Genomic DNA, 20453 nt, shown 5'->3' on the forward strand with positions numbered 1-20453 from the left:
GCTCAACAACCTTTTGCCGCATATCACAGCTATATTCCTTGGTCTTACCCATTGTTATGAATGACTAAGGAAATTTGGCCTATGTGTTACCTCATATTTCTACCCCTGTGAAACAGGAAGTCATGGTTGAATAATTTCCTGTTCTTAGTCACCCACGTGTACTAAAAAAAATCTAAAATATCAAATGGGAATATACTTTAAATATATTTTTTCTCATATGAATTCATGGGATGCCAATAATTGTTGCGCACCAATATTTAACAAAGATATTACTTGATAAACCTGTGTTTTGTTTGCAATTGCAATTTTTGTGATTTTTTTTAACAAAAGATCGAAAGTTTAAACAATAAAAACAATATTTTCACAGCTTTCTTTGCTCGTATTTAACAAGGCTGCCAATATTAGTGGAGCACACTGTAGCTGTTTATTAAAGAGCTTTCTGTGGTAATTCATCAACACATGGTAACCCCAGTCAAAACAGAAAATAACAAGTACACGTTCAGTCATGGTATGCAAAGGGGTAAATATTTAGATTTATTTATTTTATTTTTTTCTGGGCTTCAGTTAAGAGATTTTTATATAACAGTCATGAGTCATAACAGTGATTCATCCAGACATACCTACTCCCTCATAATCCAAATAAGCATGCAAATAACTATAGACAATCACACAAAAATACAAAAAATTATGTAGTTAGCTTTATGCTAATTCACCAGATTTGTATGTTGACAAATAATTAAAACAGTCTACTTACATTTCAGGAGCAGAAACGATTAGAGTAAACAAAAATGATTTCGAAACTACAGCAGAAGACTTCTAGTATACAAGCATACCTTCAATTATTTTAACGTCATGTTTACAAAAATTAATTACTCAACGAAAAACAAGCAACTTGTTAAAAACGCATATTGGACTAACAACCAATCAGCTGCTTGTCACTAGGCAGATTTAATTTGGCGTGTGACGTAGTGTGTATTTAACCCGGTGTTTTGAAATGTCTGTTTGCTTTAAACATAAAACTAGATTACTGCATTGTGCACAAAAGGATGCATATAAAACAACAATATAGTTTAGATATAAAATGGAATAAAAACAGCTGTATTTTCGAGTTATCTGGACAACGTCATATACAGAGAGGGGGGAAGTGCACCGTGCTGTCATGGTATGTATAGGGGTAAATGTTTAAGGGGTATTTTTTTTTTTAGGGGGGTGCAGTTATTTAACTGCTCCATCTTTATCCAAATAAGTAGCTTAAATCACAAATACAGAATCTTCTGTTAGTCTATTTTGGTGGAGAGTTTCTATTTTAAGAGCAGGTAGAATTTGTGTAAACAAAGTGCTGGTTGTAGTAATAGGTATCCTACTGCAGGGATGTGATCTATAATGAATTCAGATCATCATTTCAATCATGTGAGATGTCGAGTTTGTCCTGTGGTGTAGGAGTCTGTGGCGTGTGAATCGTGTGTTTTGGTCCAAAGGGAGGGGTTGGAGGCTCACGGCTCGAAGTGTTAAGGCTCCATCGGATGGAAGCGTCTTGCATCCACACCGCGATGGCTATGGGTCTAACGTCGAAAAAAGCGTCTAACAGGAACGTGGCGGTGGAGCGCAAGAACCTCATCACTGTCTGCAGGTAAGGGTTGCTTTTCAGAGAACATCCATGTCCAACGTCCGTCTCCATGGGGAGCCTGTGGGCAGTCTGCTGCATGAATAAGCGATTTGACTCAACGTCGTTTGTTCGGCGTCACAGGAGCCTGCGGAATTGGACCGAATCGGGCTTTAAGAGCATGACTGCTTTATTTATTGACAATCACGAATATGGCTTTAAGGCCAAAGCGAGTTTCTAAGTTTAAAAATATGTCACGATCTCTGTGGGACACCTGCGCCTTTGTGGCGTAAATCACTCAAAGCAGTGAGTCAGCGTCAAGATATCTTATTTCACATGGAAATCCCATGCGTTAAATAGCTAGAAATGTGCTTTAGGGAGTAAGAGGAAAAGGAATACTAGCACAGAAACGAGCATTCACCTTCAGCTGATCTTCTGTGAAGCCATCAGCATCCTTCATCACGCCTTTAGAAGGACAAAGTGCTCATGATACAGGATTCTCAGGAGTCAATGTGAAAATAGGGATATATGAATTTATTTTTTAAAAGGAAAACGCATCATAACATTATCATCTAACGTTTTGTTATGATTGGGCGCTGCATTGGTCTAACCATGGACTAACTGTGTAGTGTCTATGGGTCGGTCTGTGTCTCTGTTTGTTTGTTTGGAGATGGAGATGTCCCTAAGTTCACTTGGTAATTGCATAGTTTAGACGAGGCTTACTGCGTACCAGTAAAGAAATCACCACCAAGCATGTCTCTGATGACCGATCTGTGTTTTTATCTGTGACGACCAAGTGCCAGAAATGATCTACAAAGGTAAAGGAAGTAGCATGCGGACCACCAGCGTCTCAACATAGTGTACAATAATGTGGGAAAGTATTATTCCACCAGAGGCCACCATTCATCCATTTATCCGTCCATCCTCAGTAACCCCTTCATCCTGGTCGGGGAGGCGGTAGATCCGGAGCCTATGCCTGATAAATAGTATATCAGCCATGTGTCACCTCCAAGATATTCTGTTAAACACTGAACAAGTACCCCTGAACTTTTCATTCATCCATTCATTAATTGTCCAGATTGTATTCCCACCTCGCACCCAGTATTCTAGTGACAGGCTACATCAATGGTTTTCAAAGTGGGGGCTGCCAGGGGGCGCCCGGGGGGCCTCAACAATTTGGTGTGCCCATCCCTCCCACTAGTATGTTTTCTCTTTCTCACTCTCAGACAACCACACACACACACACACAATCAATTCCTAATGTAATGTAAAGATATAATATGTAATTATTAATAAACAAGGGGGATATATTCAGAAGTCTGTATTTTTAATGTTTTTTTTTTTAAAGACATCTTTCAAAAGGGGGACCTCGGTCAAATGTTAATGCCATTTGGGGGGCCTTGCCCTGGAAAAGTTTGGGAACCCCTGGGCTACATAACCACCGTGACTCTGACCAGGATAAAGTGATTCCTGAAGCACTGAACTTGAAAATTTTCTAAATTAATGGACTGAATACAGATGGGGGGGACTAGGTTCAGTGGTGCTGAGCCTGTCATGTCTGATGAATATTATTACAGGGCCATATGGTACCGTAATCTGCATACTAAGCTAACTAACTTGGCTAATGATCGTGCTGAACAAAAATTTGGGCATCATGGTACGTTTTGACAGTCTTGGCTTGTGTCAAATAAAGCACTGCGAATAGGACAATGCAAAATCAAGACTTAAACGCTGAAATGCCACTTCTGTCTAACTGTGAAAAGTACAAGCTAATTTATGAGCAGTGGCTAGCTGGCTAGGTATTTTGAAAGCAAGGGGGACATGTAGACTTTTCCGAATTGTATATTCATGTGTATTTATTGATCCTGGCATTTTTATTCTTGGTAAATATTAATTTTTCATTAATATGGCCATATAGTGTTCCAAACTAGATTAAATTTGGGAAGGCCCTAGTATTTTTGCTTGCAATTAAGTAAATAGTAAGGTCTCGTGGTTATCCTTTATCTCTACAAGCGTAACAGGTCATATTTTCCTGAAGGGAAACTTGACATTTCACCATGTCACCATGTTCAGTGACTTCAGGGTTCTTGGGTTCTCCCAACTTTACTAGGTGGACCTTATGGCACGTTAGACTGTCATTTTGTATGACTGAATATCGAGGCTATATTCTGGATTTATAGATACAGCTGTTAGTGATGCGATATTTTCTATCCCCAGTATCAATCTTGCAATGCTGGATAGCATTACTGACTGAATTTTCAGTGATCTGCACTTGTGGTTCGAGCATGGAATATCAACAACTTAGCATTCTCAGAGATTCAGCTAATCATGGAAGAACCTTAACGTGGCAAAGCAAAGCAGCTCAAATATTCTTGCCGATCTCAGAAAAGTTAGCAAGCTCTAGTACCCTCTGATGATTGCTGTGGTATGTGCCTTTGAACTGGAGCAGTTTTTCTTCTAAGGTGAAATGTAATGAAGCAAAAATGAAGCTGTTTGGCCCCAGTGTGAAATAAAATGATTGACAATTTTACTGATGGCACTTAAATTCAAAAGCAGGATATTCAGAGCAGTTATATTGAAGAGCACGGACTATCCAATCCCTCCATCTTCCATACCGTGTATCCTACACAGATTCGTGGCAGAGCCTGGAGCCTTTCCCAGGAAACTTAGGGCACAAGGCAGGGGACACCCTGGATGGGGTGCCAACCGACTGTAGGGCACAATCACACACATTCACACACTATGACCAATTTGGAAATGCCAATTAGCCTACAATGCATGTCTTTGGACTGGGGGAGGAAATCCCCTGAAGCACGGGGAGAACATGCAAACACCGTGTACACAGGGCGGAGGTGGGATTTGAACCACCAGAGTTCTTTTTATTTATTTATTTATTTTTAAAAATGGTGTTTTTTTTTGCATGTACAAAAAATACAAATATACCACAATTAATATAGCAATGCTTAGGCATTTGATTTATGGTTATTTAGGAAGGTTTTGTTAGTGGAAATGTGCTTTAATTTGAGAGTACTTACCAGTTCCCTTCCATATATCTGACTTTTAACAAAACACTGAGAGTTACATCTTTTTTCATAAATCAGTTCAGCAGCAGTCGTCTGCCAATGGAGGTTTGTCTTCATGTCTTCTTTCCCACTCTGGATCCATTGATACAAGAGTGCTGAATAAACCAACAGGATATACCATTTCCCAATGGATCATTTCTGATACATGGAAACTCTAAGTGCATCTTAGGTGCAGCAGGATGAAACTGCAGTTACTAGAGTAATCAAAGACCTATAAATGATCCTGTGTGGTCCAAGCTTTAGTAAAGTGAAACACTAGTTTTGTACATTTACGTTCGACTCATTTTGTTGAAGCTTTAATCTTGCAACTAAGAATGTATACTACAGATCAGTTTATGGATTAAGGGCCTTTTTCAACAGATCTGAATGCTTTTCGATTTGAACCGAGCACCTTCTGATCAGTAGCTGAGCTGACAGTGTGAAGGGTTTCAGGGCTTCATTTGTAAGGTTGAAAATACCCATGTAGTGCAGTTAAGTCATGGATGAATCACCAGTGTTTATATCTATATCCAGTGGAATGAAATGATGTACCTGCAGGACCACACACACTTAGGGATTACTGACAGATTCTTTGAATAATTAATGTTTCCAGCTTCCTACTTGGAGCCTTCTCTAAAAGGACCCATTGATCTAGGGTTCCACATTACAGGTCACTACAGGTGGATCTGTACATGCAAGTACAGGACAACTTGAAACTCATAGAGCAAAGAGGTCCCCACACTGCCAAGTACCCACTTGCCCTGTATATTTTACTGGCCCATGGAATAGTACCATACTTGGTAATTCTTTAAGTTTGTCTAGTATGATCAGTGGGCAATGAATATTTCTCTCGGCCACTGAATGTACAATTATAGGACCTGGGGTCCTATAATCCATGAAATGACTCATGGTCAAATAGTCTTATGGAACGTACTCCAACTTATTGATATGAAGCTCTCAGTGAAGCACCCAGACTCTCTTTCCAAATAGCTATATGTTCTTCGGTATCTTTTGAGATGTAGTTGGTTGTATGTCTGTAAGATGTGTGTTTTTGTTAGTTTTTTTTGTTTTTTTTAAAGAATTCGACAAAAGTAGAAAAACACGAGCAAAAGTCAGCAACTGTTTATTAAACAAGCACTACAATCAGAACCTCCCTTTCCAGGTGTCTATTGAAGACTGGTTAAACATGTAACATCCCAAAACAGCAAGAAAGAGGGGGGGAAAAAAAAGAACTTCAAAAATGGATTTTCAGTAAACACAAAGACATTTTCACTGACAAGAACAGTGGCCATTTTTTTCCTCCAGGACCCCTATTTGACCACATGAAGACCAATCTAATCTCAGACATTTAAAGACAAGCTACATAAGACAAGGACTTGAATAGAATAAAACTGTTAAAGCCTGAAATTTAATTAATAGTTGCTAGAATAGACATCTCAACAGTAAATGGCCATTACATTTTAGAGTAACTACATAAATTAGTTCTTAAGGACTGTAAAACTTTATGTATCTGAAACCTTCTGTGTTTCTTGGTCTGGTTTTCAGCTTGCTTGTCGGTGTCCCTTAACTCTCAGTTGCCAGACCGTGTTCTCTATTGATTTGCCCACTCGTGTTTATTGATCAAATAGTTCAAAATCAAATAGGTTCCTCTGATATCAGACATCAGCAGTGGCTTAATGTCTTATCATATATGTTGCATCTGGGGTGGTGATTAACCGGTAACTACTTTTAAGTATTCTTAAATAGTGCTGGTCAAAACATAGACTTTTCATTGCTCTCAAACCCTCTAGAGGGCAGCATGGCACTGTTTCTTGGTGAACCAACCAGCCCTGGTCCTGAGGAACCCCTTGTCCTACACAATTTTATGCTTTCCCTGCTTGCCCATGTCAGCTTAGAGCTCTTTATTAGATGACTAGTTGAACCAGATATGATGGGACCAGGGAAGACACTAAAATGTGCAGGACATGAGGTATGTCCTGTTAGGAATATGTGTTCTAAAGGATGGTGACATGAAAAATTCCTACAAGTGCAATAGTTCAATCACTTAAATGTTGTTTTTTTTATGTTTGTGTTTTTAAATACGGTACAAATTTCCCAGCACCACTGTCTGAACAGGCTTGTAGGCTACATGAAGAACGACTAAACTTGATTAGACATTCAAAAACACAGTTGGTTTCACTTGTCCTTGCCCAACCTGTTCCATCTGTGGTGGATCAACATTAATGTCTAAAGCATTAGTTATGATGTAGTTGTTGTTTTTTAAAAACCCTTCGACCTTTCACACATTTCACAGACATAATCCACACTACACACAGTTTTACATGCCGACACGGTTTACGTTTACCTTTTCGAAATAAAACCAGTATTTTTAGGGCATTTCATCTGTATCGGTGCCTTACAACACATTCTACAGAGGCGCATACGTCTGAAATCATAGGTATAGAAATTAAGAGACTGTTCTAACTGGGATCAGTTTTTGGCTTTCATTTCCCAATGTTATATAGACAATGAGGGCGCTGATCCTTTATCAGCATGAGTCACTTTATGCATGGATTATTATGATCTCCATTTATATGACATGAATACAGTGATATAAAACATAATATAAGGACAGTAACACAGGAGTAAGTGGTATCATCATCATCATCATCACAGGGTGATCCTGGGGTTTTGCGTGGGGCATGATGACTTCTTTTCCAGGTAAAAGATGAGAGGTCGGAGTTCCAGCAGGTCTGAAGAAAGTCTCTGTTTTAAGTAAGTCTCCACATGTTTGAGGGCTGAATGAAAATTTGCATGACACGATTTCAGCAAGAACGTAAAGAAAACATTTTGAGCTTAGCATAAAATAAGTCTCTTCCCTGAATTCATTGATTCCTGGAGTTGCAAATAAGAGTGTAAGTCCAGGGAACAATGGCCCTTGCTCAAAACATTATGTAAAGACGTTTAAAAAGACAAAGGCTGTTGTGGAAACTAGGCAGAAGTGCAGGCTGTTGAATAGGAGGAATAGAAGTAATTTGTCTCGTATAGAAGGCTAATTCATGTGGCAGATGCTTAGGGAAGTTGGTGGTGGCAGCATGTTCAACCTAAGACAAAATAACATTTTAACATTAATATTGTATTATAATTGTTTATTATTTATTTCTTGTAGCATTCTTGAGCTTTTTCCTCCCATCGTGAGGGAGAACCTGGGATTTAGCTTCGAAGGAAGAAATGAATTGATGTGTGAAACATGAGGTAACATGGTATTTAAGGTGAACCACTTGTTATCTGGAGTGCCCTTCAGAGACAGGGAGGGACAAGGGCACTTCACTGCTGTGACTTGTTTCCTTCTCCAAACTTCTCCTGCGTCTCTCTTTTTATTTTTTGAAAAGATAGTTTGTGCTCACCAGGAAAGATTTATTATAATATAAATTCCAGTCTCACTTTAAAGATTGCTGAATGAGTTTGAGACCATTGAAATGCCGTAATTTATAATTAAAATTTGGGTTAATTAAAATGCTAAACAAACAAACGTTGTGGTATGGAATGGATCCAAACACTATTTTTGTGTTTGTGATTTCATTACTCTCTTGTAGTCTCTGTCCTTAAATCACATTTATATTTACCCAAACTTCTTGCTTTCTGAATTTCCTAATATTGACCAATCATCACTCCTTTATAGACTCTATGTTCAGTACAGGATGTCAAACCTTCTAATCTCAACCTCTGTCAACCCTCAGAATTTACATACATTTGCCATTTACTTAACACATGCAATAGACAATTAACTTCGTCATACTTGATGGAAAACTGAATATTAGATGTTATGGGCTTCATGGCCAAACTGTTTGTAGAGATGAATCAACTAAATTCATATTTATAGTTCCTGATCTGGTGTGGTCTTGGCGTGTAATGACAAAGATTTGGAGAAAAGTTTTATATCTGCTGTTGAGCTTCAAGAATGGAGGCACCCCATAAAGTCAGTTGATCCTGAAGGTACTGGGGAAGAGAGACATAGAGAGACAAGGACAGGGAGGGGGTGGAAAAAGAGAAGTGTATAAATATCAACTGAGAAATAGATAGGGGAAGAACATAAGAAGGATGGTGAGACAATTGCAGAAGAGAAGAAGAAAGCGGGATGTCTGACTACGTAGGAGATATAATGAACTATTGGAGAAGAGGAGAATGTGGAATAGAAACATTAAGGCAGCATGTCTAGACTGAGAATCTTCACTTTAATGCCATTTGACCAAATATGTGGAGGGTAGCTTCAAAGTGCATTAATCTTCCATAAACTGCCTTTCTGAGGGACTCTTTCAAAGGGGCACAGCATGGCTTTCCCTTGGCATGCTGCCACGGTGGGCGAGAGCTATGGCACAAAAGCCATTTGTTGTGGCTGTACATTTGTTTGTCAGTGTCAAATCGTACCAAGGGCATCTTGCTGCCATTCACCAATTAGCATTTGAGGTATGCAAGTTCTTTCTTCAGCTAGCTTATCTTCAGAAAGGCAAAGATTTAGCCATGCACTTGCCCACACTAGCTTGGAGCCCTACATTTGTACGCCTCCATCACATACATAAGTTTATATGTAAATATGGACTTCATGCTTTGAGAAACCATGTAAACTTTGGACTTCTTACAAAGCTTTTCTTCCGTGGTCTTCAATCCAATCTACAAAGAGCCAGCTGCAGGTTTTCATTCCAATCAAGTAGGAGGATCACCAGATTCCATTTGCGTAATCGATGGTTTACAAACAACTATTAAGTGTGACACCTATTTGGCTGGAATAAGAAACTGCTGGCGCATTACCTCTTGTCAGATAAGAGTGACTACTGTCCTCTCTTTTCAAGGGACAGGTAATTGCTTTGACTAACATGTGTTGTGCCCTTGGTTTGTCCTTCTATCTGCAGCTCCCAAAGCCTGATTATGCCAGGGTATCACTCAAAAACTTTATATCCTACTGTATATTCCTCCATATCTCTCCATACTTAATTAGATTCATAGAGTAAGAAATGTAAACTGTCCAATTTAAATATCAAGCTCTTTGATCATTACTGTAGGACCAGTCAAAAGAGCACCTTAACCCCAAAAAATCTCCAAGCAGTAAATTTAAATGCTGTATATATTGTGGCCTAAACAGATTTAACAACTTACCCTGACCAGAATATTTCCATGAAAGAGAAAACATAACAGAACACTTTGCAGGTATCTTGACTCACTAACCTGCGTCTATGACTTAATCCAAAACAGTTTCTGGAACAGAAGATATCTTGATGTCGAATTGAATCCCAGAGTTTCTGGGTGTCGAAAAAATAAATTAACTTGATGCCCAAAATAACCCCCTCAGAATTCCGTTGTGGTGATGCTTTGGCTTCAGTTTTCTTTGATATTTTTGGTATTTGAGACACTGTAGAAAACTCCCCTCCACCTTCCTGATGCCCCACACTCTCCCCACACACCCTTAACCAGACAATTTGGCCCCACTCCCTGTTAAAGAGTCTTCCTTTTGGGCATGAATGCCTTTCGGAAGGATGTGGTCTTGGTGCCTCTGCTGTAGGAAGCATTCCCCAGGGAGATCTTGGTCTTTCCACTAGTAATGGTTGAGGAGCCCAGGGATGTGGTGCTCTTCCCACGAGAGATCGAGCTGTTGCCCATCAAAATCTTACTCTTCTCCCTCTTGATGGACGTGTTTCCCAGGTTGAGGGCTGTCCTGCCCTCTGTAAAGCTGGTGTTACCCATGGTGAAGAACCAATTCGTGGTGGAGCAGGGGATCTCCTCCCGCAGCAGCCAGCCTGGGAGATGTTGAGAACGTTGGGGTTAAATCTTGTCTCTCCTGCTTGGGGAAGTTAGGTTTTTTTTTTGTTTGTTTTTTTTGCTCCTTTGGTTTCACAGGACAAAGATGTAATGGCTCATCACATACCCTTGTAGCAGCACACTTGCACAGACAATGCCTGGCAGGGTGTGACGGATCCACGCAGCAAGTGTTGGGATGGGACCAGAATGCTAAATGCATTCGGTACAACCCCCATGTAGCAGCAAAAAGCCGTTGTTGAGAAGGACGACGTGGGCTCCAGAAGGCCACATACCTCCCCTGTATGAAGTGAATGGATAGAAACTGCTGTAGGAGGCCGCAGCCCTATCTGGGGGCCGGTAGGACAGTGGTTTCCATTGTACCGCTGGCAATGCGAGGCCGTGAACCAAACTGAAGGACACATTGTTGAAAGATACAATCGGTGGTGACATCACTAAGTTCCTTGGCATTGTTTTCTGCTAGAACTGTTCTCTAATGCTGTCTCTGGTGATACTGTACATGGGTACAATGTGTGGTTACAGATATGAAAAATGGTCTTAAAAATAGTTTAGGGTTTTCCTTTTGATTTACACAACCAGCAAAGAGAAAACATTTGAGTGACAGATTTGATGGATTTAAATTGTTCAAAATGCATCAAATCAAATTTTGGGGTCAACAAGCCTTCAGTCTCTTTTTGTGCCATTTTTCAAAAAGTAAGCTCCACATAGAGATCTGTAATAATCTGTTACTAGGATTTTGTGGTTGTGTGTGAACCCCTCTGATAAAATACTACTACTACTACTACTACTACTAATAATAATAATAATAATAATAATAATAATAATAATAATAATAATAATAAAGAAACAAAGTTTTCAACTATATTAAAATACAGTTTATTAATGTTTGTTACCCTAGCTGAGAATTCCATTAGTCTGTTGACATTTAGTATAGCAGATGTTGTTATCTACGAATAGTGTACATATACTTTCTGTATTGGTTATCTCATAGAAGTCTTTTGCACTGTTGCCATATATGATAAGACTGCCTCTTAGAACAGAATCTTGCATTATTGGTTCTCTTCAGACACATGACTTCTTTCGTGTATACGCATTACACCATACCAGCTGTTTCCTACTGGAATCCTGCCAGCACACCAAGCATACAAACACTTGCTTCAAACCAACTATATACTCATGACCTTAGAATCTGCATTTCTGGCTGATTCCCCTCATCACATAAAGGAATATTTTTTTTAAATCAGCTCCGACTTTTCAACCATATTCCAGCTCAGGAACACAAATTTCATAAAAGACTTCAACCTGATTTAAGATACAATAACAACTGATTCTATATCCTTTTGATGATACACTTGCATCTCACACATCAACTCACTTGCATGAACGTTCTTTATTCCGAAGTCTATTCGTTTGGTAAATGTATTTCAGTCAAAGATGAAAATCCCAGTAGAGGTTCCATTGAGTGTCTTTGCCTCTTTTGAGGAATGTTTTTACTACAGTTACAGACTTCTTTCCTTGACTTAAAGTGGCCTTGCTTAAGGAACTAGTGGTATCCCCATGTGTAATTGTGGTTGTACCCACCGTAAATGCTGTCTCTCCCCTCCTCAGTTTGGTCTTGCTTCTCGAGACAGCGGTTTGTCCCCATGAAATGGCGTTCTTGCTTCTAAGAAGTTTCATCTTCCCTTTTATGAAGGAAGTCTTTCTCAACAAAATAGATGCCTTTTCTCTTGATCTGCTTCCAGTTGGTTCTTCCTGGATGTCTGTGGCCTCACGGTCATCGACTGTCCTCCTCAGTTTTGACAACTTGCTCTTCATTCCAGCAGTTGTGGTGCTTTTTGCCATTTAAGTGGTTCGACGTTTGGACAGCAGAGCCTTTCCAAAAGAGGTTGTGGTTTTGCCTCTGCTGAAGCTTGCTCTGCCCAGGGAGATGGTAGTCTTGCCTCGTGTGATGGTGGAGTCCCCCATGGAGGTTGTGGTCACGCCGCGGGTGATTGAAGACTTGCCCATGGTGATTGAGGTCTTGCCACGAGCTATAGAGGAACCACCTAAAGACAGGGCCGTCTTGCCTTCAGTGATGCTGGTGTTCCCCATGAAGGCATGAATGGTGCCCGGCTCCAGAGATACCGCCAGCCCTGTTTCAGTCTCTCTCTTTCTGCACTTTGGTTGTGTAGGAGTGGGTTAGTGCAGTCCCTGCATGCCAGAACCTACAGGTTTTCCTGTGCTATAAAACCTTGTGAGACAGAGGAGATCCAGAGTAGCTGTGCTACTGCAGAAGGCAGCACTAAATAGATCAGGCCATCGCTTTTTCAATGAGTGGGTGGAGAGATGTAGAGTGTGTGGGTGTTTGTTTAGGGTATTCTGTCATTTTCTAACTGTGAAGCTGATCTTATAAAGAAGGGGGGGGGGAAACAGAAAGGAACTGAGGCAAATGGACAAAGGTCCTCATGCCAACAATAGCATTGCACGATTGGGTAGGGCTACAAGGACTCTGATTGTGATCACTGTCCTACTAATAGAGGCAGGGCATTTGAAGAGGTGCATTGTGTAGTACACAGGACAATTAGGGGTGACCTCAGTTGCCTGCTGTGGCACCATTCCCAAAAGCTCCCAGTCCTTCAGTTAGAGTGGAGAACTGAAGCCTGTGTGTGCATATGGACACTATTTTACAGCATTTCTCTGTGAACGTATATTTATAATAAGAAATTAATGTGCAGTCGTAATCTATTTTACCCTTCTCCCTCTTTATCTCCTTAATTCAGGTTTTCAGTAAAGACTCTACTGGAGAAGTACACAGCTGAGCCCATCGATGACTCATCGGAAGAGTTTGTTAACTTTGCTGCAATCTTGGAGCACATACTCAGTCACCGCTTCAAAGGTGAACATCTGTCATCATTTGTGTGCACTAAGTAAGTACTTTTGAAAATCATAGGTCCTATGATTTTGTTATTTGGTGTTTGATCAGGTCCAGGCGGTTGGTTCAGCTCAGATGGACAGAGGAGTTTCTGGGATTATGTTCGCCTGGCCTGCAGTAAAGTTTACAACAACTGCATCAGCAGCATTGAGAACATTGAAAACATCAGCACGTCCCGAGCCAAGGCAAGAGTCTTAACTATTAACATATCTATCCTCACATGATTCTTGGCTCTTCTAAAGTTTCTGAGCCCTGAATAATAAGAACAAATGACCATTCTATAATTCAGTATTAAATGAGGTATTATTTTCTGCTCTTAGCAAATCTGATATGTTTCATCATATGATAACGTGACGGCCATGGGGCTCTTGTAGCAATTCTTAACAGCAACTGTTTTATTTTTATTTTTTGATGACGTATTTTATTTTATCTTCAGTAATTCCTTTGATCATTTCTGTAGGGCCGGGCATGGATTCGCATGGCCCTCATGGAGAAGCGTTTGTCTGAATACATTGCCACAGCCTTAAGAGATACTCGGACCACGAGGTTAGAAGTCTAAAAGATTTTTTTTATCTTCGTGAGTGACTTTTAACCCCCAAAAATTTGGACAGCATTTCATGGATTTTGTAGAATGTCCTTTAAATATGTGCCCCAATACATTATTTTTGGGCCTAGACCGATTTAGCCAGCTGTGTGTGTATAACGGAAACATGATCTAGATTTATGTGTGTGTGCAGGAAGTTTTATGATGATGGTGCCATCATGCTGAGAGAGGAAGCTACAGTCCTGACAGGGATGCTGATTGGACTTAGTGCCATTGATTTCAGGTGAAAATAACCAATCTATAGGAAGCTGTGTGTTTCCTCTGCGATCTCTATACTACAGGGAGAGACAGACAATAAAGGATGCCTTTGCTTCTGCACTATAATTACTATAATACACTGTGAAATTCAAAACCATTTCAGAGACTAGTACAGAGTATTTTACATATCTTGTTTCATTCATGTCCCATATGTCACTCTCTTTCAGTTTCTGTTTGAAGGGAGAGGTATTGGATGGGAAGACTCCTGCTGTGATTGATTACACACCATACTTGAAATTTACCCAGAGGTGAGGGAAGTTAACTCTAAAACGCCAACAAATTAAAGCTTTATACAGGAATTTGACTGATTTGACTATTTTGACCCTAGTGTGCAAGCTCATAGATGCTGACGTTCTCGTTGTTGTTGTGTATTAAAACAATTATAGCAAAGTCTACAAGCAGTTCTCACTACAAAACATGGCAACAAACCTATTAGTTTGACTTACAAACACTAACACAGTAAGTCAGCCCGTGGGCCATGTGGATGACCTGCACCCCTTTATCTGCTAAATGGATTAATACAGTGTGAATCAGCGAGACCAGAACTTGATATCACTATTTAATGGTTGAAATCACGGGCCTTAAGGCCATACTGTAACTTACAGTAGACATAATGAGCCTCTGTGTGAATGAGTGTTATTGCACATATTCACCATTGCAAATTTCAGTTTCTAGTAGTAGGATCAAATAAAGTAGGCCAGGCTCGCACACCACAAGCCATGAGAAGATGGTCAATTAAATGACTAAAACAACTGGCTAAGTGTGAACAGAACCAATTGACAGACATGGCCTATAGATTAAGCGAGTAGCCTTAAGTGCAGATTGGTGTGGAGGTCCATAATGTCACCACGAATTTAGTAAAGGAAAACGGAAATGTAAACAGAATAAACTTAACATTTATTCATTTTTACTGTGCTCTCTGTGACCTCAGAAAACTCAATACAGTAATTTTGTTCTCAGTTGACAAAATTGCTAGTTCATATAATAGCTATAACTTGGAGGCGGGGTGGGTGGGCGAGCATGATGGCTTAGTGATTAACATGATTGCCTTGCACCTCCAGGGTTGGGAGTTCGAATCCCGCCTCTGCCCTGTGTGCTTGGAGTTCACATATTCTCCCTGTACTTTGGGGGTTTCCTGCGGGTACTCCTGTTCCCTCCCCCAGGCCAAAGACATGCATTGTAGGCTGATTGGCATTTCCAAGTAGCGTGTGAGTGGACATGTGAATGTGTGTGCAATTGTTCCCTGCGATGGGTAGGCACAGTGTATTGCCAGGGTATTGCCCACCTTGTGCCCCGAGTTCCCTGAGATAGGCTCCAGGCTCCACTGCGACCATGTGTAGGATAAGCAGTACAGAAAATGGATGGATGGATAACTATGTAAAAAAACTATATATACTATATCTATGTACTATATAAATAACTATATATTGTTAGTTTAGAAATTATTATTATTATTATTATTATTATTATTATTATTATTATTATTATCAATGCTTATAAGAACTTAATTTCTCTCATTGTTATTCATTCAGTATCCAAGGTCATACTATTGCTATGAATGCGCTGTAGCTCTGATTGCCATAGTGATGACGTTGCTCTCCGTAGTTATGACTACCTGAGTGATGAGGAGGACCGGCGCAGTGTGGACAGCAGTGCGAGTGAAGACAGCGTGGCTGAGCATCCCTATATCCCTCTGGTCACTGATGAGGAGAGCTGGAGCACCAGGTGTCGCAAGATGGAGCAGAGGTTCAAGATCGTCTACGCCCAGAAGGTGAACACACAAAAACACACATTAGATACAAATATGTGAAAGCACACAGGAACACACAAGAGCTTAAAGCAGAAGGATTGATATCCCTATACTGTCCGATGTTTTATAATGGATTTGGGGTAGCAACGAAGCTTATTTTAGATTTCAATTCAATAAGATTTTATTTGTGTAGCTCTTTTAACAATGGACATTGTCCCAAAGCAGCTTTACAGAATATATAAATTCAGAATATAGATTTTAAATGTATGAATTTGTCCCTATTGAGCAAGCCAAAGGCGACGGTGGCAAGGAAAAATTCCCTGAGATGATGTGAGGAAGAAACCTTGAGAGGAACCAGACTCAAAAGGGAACCCATCCTCATCTGGGTGACAACGGATAGTGCGATTATAAATAATTCCCTTCTATAAATGTGCTAATACGGCATGGTCAAATAGTACAGTTGTCTAACCAGGAAAATTCATCACAGTTTTTACATGAAGTCTGTTTTGTTGAACTTACCCACTTTTCACTGATGGAGACTTGAGTGCAAAACTGTTTGTGGTAATTGCAGTGCTAAGGCTATAATAGCAATTGTAGTCCTGGCCATCATAGCATAACTGTTCACATTAATTGAGGTCCAAAGCCATCTTTATGGATTTTAAGTGGTACCATCCTCAGCAATCTCAGTGATCGTTAGGCTGTACCATGTGGGGCCATGATGTACCATGATGGTACCAGTGGTACCATCATGATGTACCATGATGGTACCAGTGGTACCATCCTCAGCAGCAGCATGTAACAGCCAGTTGATAAGATCAAAACTTTATTAATCCCACAAGGGAACAAGGGAAACAAGGGAAATTCCCTTGTTACAGCAGCCCAATTACACAAAAAGCAGATAAGAAAGAATACACATTAAACAGGAATAGAATTGGAAAAAAAAATGTCTAAAAAAATCATATATAGGTTTCTTCCTCTTAACATCTTAGGGAGTTTTTCCTTGCCACCGTCGCCACCGGCTTGCTCAATTGGGATAAATTCGCACTTTTAATATCTGTATACCATGTTGATATTTCTGTAAAGCTGCTTTGAGACAATGTCTATTGTAAAAAGCGCTATACAAATAAAATTGAATTGAATAGAAAAATAAGAATAATAGTAGTGAAAATAATAATAATAATAATAATAATAATAATAATAATAATAATAATGGTGGTCCTATGTACACTATGAACACTTCAATGTATGCGGTGAGAACACAAATGAGAACTCCAACCAGAAGTAGGGCATCAGGATGGATCAGGCAGGTCCAGAGAGCAGAAGGGGTCAGGATCGCTGGTATCTCAGGAGCATCATGTGTAGCTCGATAGAAAGAGAGAGGGAAAGAGAGGGAGAGATTATTAGGTATGCTTAGTTTCTCACAATATTTAAGGACAATGAACTTTGAGTGAGTGCAAGCAGGGACTCCGGTAAGACTAGCTATGACCGCATAACTAAAAGGCCATAAGGTAACACAGACATGAGGGCGCCCTGGGACATAAGGTGGCCAACCGCTCCACCATCAACAAACCTGAGAGAAGCGTCAGAGTGGGGGCGACAGCATCCAAACACCCCAGTTCACCACAACACTCTATGCCTGTGAGCTCTCTAGATCTGCTCCTTTACCTAAGAAAAACTATTCACAAAAAACTTGACTAAACAAATATATTTTCAGCCTGGACTTAGACACTGAGACCGTGTCTGAGTCCAGAACACAAATTTGAAGGCTGTTCCATAACTGTGGGGCTTTGTAAGAGAAAGCTCTTACCCCTGCTGTAGCCTACACTATTTGACGTACGAACAAATGGGCATGGCGGATCATAAAAGACCAAAAGGTCACTTAGATACCGTGGCGCAAGACCATTTAGTGCTTTATAGGTCAATAGTAGTGTATTATAATCAGTGTGTAATTTCACTGGGAGCCAATGCAGTGTGGATAAAGATCGGGGTGATGTGGTTATATATTTTGGTTCTAGTAAGGACTCTTGCAGCTGCATTCTGTACTAAGTGGAGTTTCTTTATGCACCTACTGGAACATCCAGACAGTAAGGCATTACAGTAATCTAGTCTAGAGGTGACGAAAGCGTGAACTAATATTTCTGCATCATGTAATGACATTATATTTCTTATCTTAGCAGTATTTCTGAGATGAAAGAAGGCTGTCCTAGTAATATTATCTACAAGAGCATCAAATGAAAGACTGGAGTCAGTAATCACACGCTGCACATGATGAAACTGAAAGGCCATCCAGAGTTACTGTGTAATCAGAAAGCTTTGTCCTGGGCATTATGCATTGCTATAGACCTATAGTATAGACATATAGTAACCTACCTGTATACTATTCAGAACGTATGTATTGTGACTGTTTCTTAGGGTTATCTGGAAGAATTGGTGCGACTGCGAGAGTCACAGCTGAAGAACGTAGAGACCGAGAATAAGAGACTGAATGCAAAACTGGAGGATCTGCAAATCCAGAGCCAACAGGAGAAGAAAGAGCTTGAGGCCATTATTCTGGAGCTACAAGCACAACTGTACATAGAGACACATACGATATATTTACAGCTGTGTGAAAATGTTTGCATCCCCAAGGTCTCTTGGTTAAAAAAAAAAAAAAAAAAAGAAGAAGAAAAAAAAAGCATAAAACATAAAAACGAAAGGTTATTCTTGTTATCCTGCAGCAGGGCAACAGTCCAAAACATAAGGCAAAATCATCAGAAAAACAGTTTCCACAGCCCTCTCGGTTTCCAGGCCTGATTTGAATAAGGCTGGCAGAACGTAACATCTGGCAGAGTTCAAACAGAAAAAAAGTCAACAAGAAAAAGGGGACAGATGTTACAACTGAGAACATCTAAAAGCTGCTCAGAGGAAAGATGCAGTTATAAAGGCAAAGATGTGAATATTAACACATACTAAATGTCTTGGTATATATGATTTCTTTGTCTTCCTCACTTTGTCCTAAGGGTTTGCCCACGTTCACACTCAGCTGTACTATACAAATGCAATGCACACGAACAGATCTCATACAGAAATGCACCATTGCTTTCTGAGGAATGGAATATCATGCATGCCAACTCCTGCCCCCACAATCATATGATCCCCCTTATCTTTCTCTCTCTCTCTCTCTTGTCTATATTTTTTCTTTCCGTTTGGTGTCTCGCATCTTGAAGTACTGGTGTTATTCCATGTGCACCAGCCCATTTGTCAAAAGATCTGTCGGTCTCCTTGGTTAACCAGTGGCCATCTGTACAAACTGCAAACAACCAAAGGGACGTAAAGCTATTCCGCCGGTGAGTGTATAAGTGTGTATTGGGTTGGTGTAAATGCTGTCGTTATGTATTTCTAAGGTATGTGTTGTGCTTTCTGTCCTCAAATTGCTGCTGTTTAGGAGAAGTTTTCACAGTTTGAGCCTCTCCGGTGAAGTCAGTCTGAACTCCAAAGAGTCTCTGAAGACAGATGGGAAACAAAATGGAGACACTGACTGGTGCTCAGGAGGTAAAGACATTTAAATACACACACACAAACACACACACAGAGTCATATTTATACAATGATGGCCTAACATGCCAAAATGCACAAGTCTTCGAGGCTCTGTGGACCTGTGAGTGGGTGACGGACTGCAGGTCTGCCAGTTCCACTGTGGGAGAAGAATCCTGTTTCTTGCATGTGATTATGCTTGTTTTTTTCTTTCCTCTCCTCCCAGTGAAAGACACTACTCCATCTATGCTGGGCCTATGTGGGTCTCTAGCCTCTTCGCCAAGCTGCAAATCGCTGGCCAGTCTCAAATCCAGCGAGTATTTGGTGAACATCAGTGCAGAGCCCAGCCCTGCCCTCTCCCCCAGCTAGGGCTCATAAGCTAGGGTTCATCCTCACTAGTGACGAAAAAACATAAAATGTTTTTCTTTTCTTCTGACTAGAGATTCATCATTTCTGTCTTCCACCACTGTGCGCCCTCATTTATTCATATTCTCAAATCATCTAATAAATAAGTAATAGTGTAACTGTTCTGGAGAGGCATGTCTTTCTCGGTTTGTAGCTTCCATACTGAGAAAATGTTGAATACTGGCATGAACCTCCATTATCCCCCAATTTCTGATCAACGCCATATAATCACCAATCACTATATTCCTCACATCCACCGCTCACCTTCATTACATGATGAGAGAGAATGAATTTGTGCTCGTCTGCATGAGATCAGACCTCCATCCTGAACGACTGTACATGTATTCACTGATGTGCTTGTGCCACCTACAGTTATGCCTGATGTTGTGTGTATGTGGAGGTAACAGCAAACTTAATCTCCCGTGGTTATTTTATGTTTATAAAGCTTTGATTGGCTTGAGGACTTGTGCTGCTTTGTTTATACATATGATCTATTTTGTTATGTAGTGGTAGTGTTTTTTGTCCATCAATAAAAACGGCCCTCGTTTTCATTCTAA

General features: G+C 40.2%; 1 protein-coding gene and 1 long non-coding RNA gene across 3 annotated transcripts; one reads left to right on the forward strand and one right to left on the reverse strand.

Moving 5' to 3' along the window:
* The first annotated feature begins 957 nt into the window (after nucleotides 1–957).
* Nucleotides 958–20453, forward strand: rundc3aa (RUN domain containing 3Aa). Of its 2 annotated transcripts, none has more exons than XM_017459366.3 (12): nucleotides 958–1162; nucleotides 1441–1630; nucleotides 13215–13330; nucleotides 13418–13551; nucleotides 13827–13912; nucleotides 14104–14193; nucleotides 14396–14476; nucleotides 15834–15999; nucleotides 18391–18548; nucleotides 19185–19304; nucleotides 19403–19509; nucleotides 19718–20453. In XM_017459366.3, the coding sequence occupies exons 2-12, from the start codon at nucleotides 1524–1526 to the stop codon at nucleotides 19858–19860; spliced, it is 1308 nt and encodes a 435-aa protein (XP_017314855.1). In that variant the 5' UTR covers nucleotides 958–1162; nucleotides 1441–1523; the 3' UTR covers nucleotides 19861–20453. The 2 variants fall into 2 exon arrangements, with proteins under 2 accessions (XP_017314855.1, XP_017314844.1); XM_017459355.3 differs by having other exon boundaries at nucleotides 959–1162; nucleotides 1479–1630.
* LOC108259701 (uncharacterized) lies at nucleotides 5773–10122 on the reverse strand. The gene is made up of 2 exons (XR_001810989.3): nucleotides 9868–10122; nucleotides 5773–8643 (listed from the first exon to the last, which is right to left on the reverse strand). It is a non-coding gene; the product is annotated as an uncharacterized LOC108259701 (long non-coding RNA).

The sequence above is a fragment of the Ictalurus punctatus genome, chromosome 2 (assembly GCF_001660625.3).
Source record: "Ictalurus punctatus breed USDA103 chromosome 2, Coco_2.0, whole genome shotgun sequence".
Taxonomy (NCBI): Eukaryota; Metazoa; Chordata; class Actinopteri; order Siluriformes; family Ictaluridae; genus Ictalurus; species Ictalurus punctatus.